We start from the raw sequence: 904 nt of genomic DNA, 5'->3' as shown, positions 1-904 counted from the left end.
GCGGCGGCGGCGGCGGCAGCAGCATGGGGGCCTGCCTGGGGGTGTGCTCCCTCCTCAGCTGTGTGAGTGCCTCTTTCTCAGCGCCCCTTTCCCCCGCTCTCTCTTCTCCCCTCGCCCCGCTCCCCTTCAGCTTGCAACTTGTAGCAAGCCAGGCTCGGGGCTTCCTCCTGGCGCCGCTTTTGACAGCCGGCTCGGAAACTTTCAGTTGTGCGCCTTCCTCGACACTCTTCCCAGCGCCCTGGACAGGCAGAGCCAGTACCGAGGAGCTGGGGACCACGGGCCTGGCGCCTGGTGTGCCCGTGAAGCCTGGCGGGGGGTGGCGGGTAGGGAGCCCAGGTTCGTGGGGTGAAGCTGGTCTCTTGTGTGGGCTGGGTAGTTCTCCCGGGTCAGGTCAGCGCTTGCTTTGAAAATGGGACGGGGGGTTGGTTCGTAGAGCAACTTGTCTGCCTTGTCCCCCTCTGCCTGTAGCACCAGACGCTGCTTCTTTTCATGACGTGCGCGTGTGTCTGTCCGTCCGTCCAGCTTTGTACCCCGCAAGGAAGCTGTTTATCAGAACAGCCTTTGACTAGGACTTTTGGATTCAAAGGAAGCATTACATTTTTTTATATGGCGGCGTCTTAAAAAAGCCGCTCAATAATATTACACTTTAAGGCACATAAAACTGTGATGGATTGAGATGCACGCACACCCGTACCCACACACACCCCCTTTAAGGCACATAAAATTGTGAGAGACAGAATGTAGGCACATACACCCCCCACCCTTAAGGCACACAACATTGTGAAAGAGAGAAGGTACACACGCACACAAGCATGCATGCACACCTTCACCCCTTAAGGCACGTAAAATGGAGAGAGAAGGCGCGCACACACACACACACACACACACACACACACACACACAC

At 57.0% G+C, this 904-nt stretch overlaps 1 protein-coding gene across 1 annotated transcript in view; it reads left to right on the top strand.

The window, feature by feature from the left end:
• The first annotated feature begins 6 nt into the window (after window positions 1-6).
• Window positions 7-904, top strand: part of SERINC2 (serine incorporator 2) — a 35270-nt gene continuing 34372 nt past the window's right edge. Inside the window, exon 1 of the mRNA XM_019512128.1 lies at window positions 7-62. Within this exon, the coding sequence (XP_019367673.1) occupies window positions 24-62 (39 nt within the window). The 5' untranslated portion in view covers window positions 7-23. The remainder of the gene's footprint in view (window positions 63-904) is intronic.

This window comes from Gavialis gangeticus, unplaced genomic scaffold (genome assembly GCF_001723915.1).
Source record: "Gavialis gangeticus isolate Ggan-Ray unplaced genomic scaffold, GavGan_comp1, whole genome shotgun sequence".
NCBI classification, from domain to species: Eukaryota; Metazoa; Chordata; order Crocodylia; family Gavialidae; genus Gavialis; species Gavialis gangeticus.
This window is presented reverse-complemented; position numbering and strand designations above follow the sequence as displayed.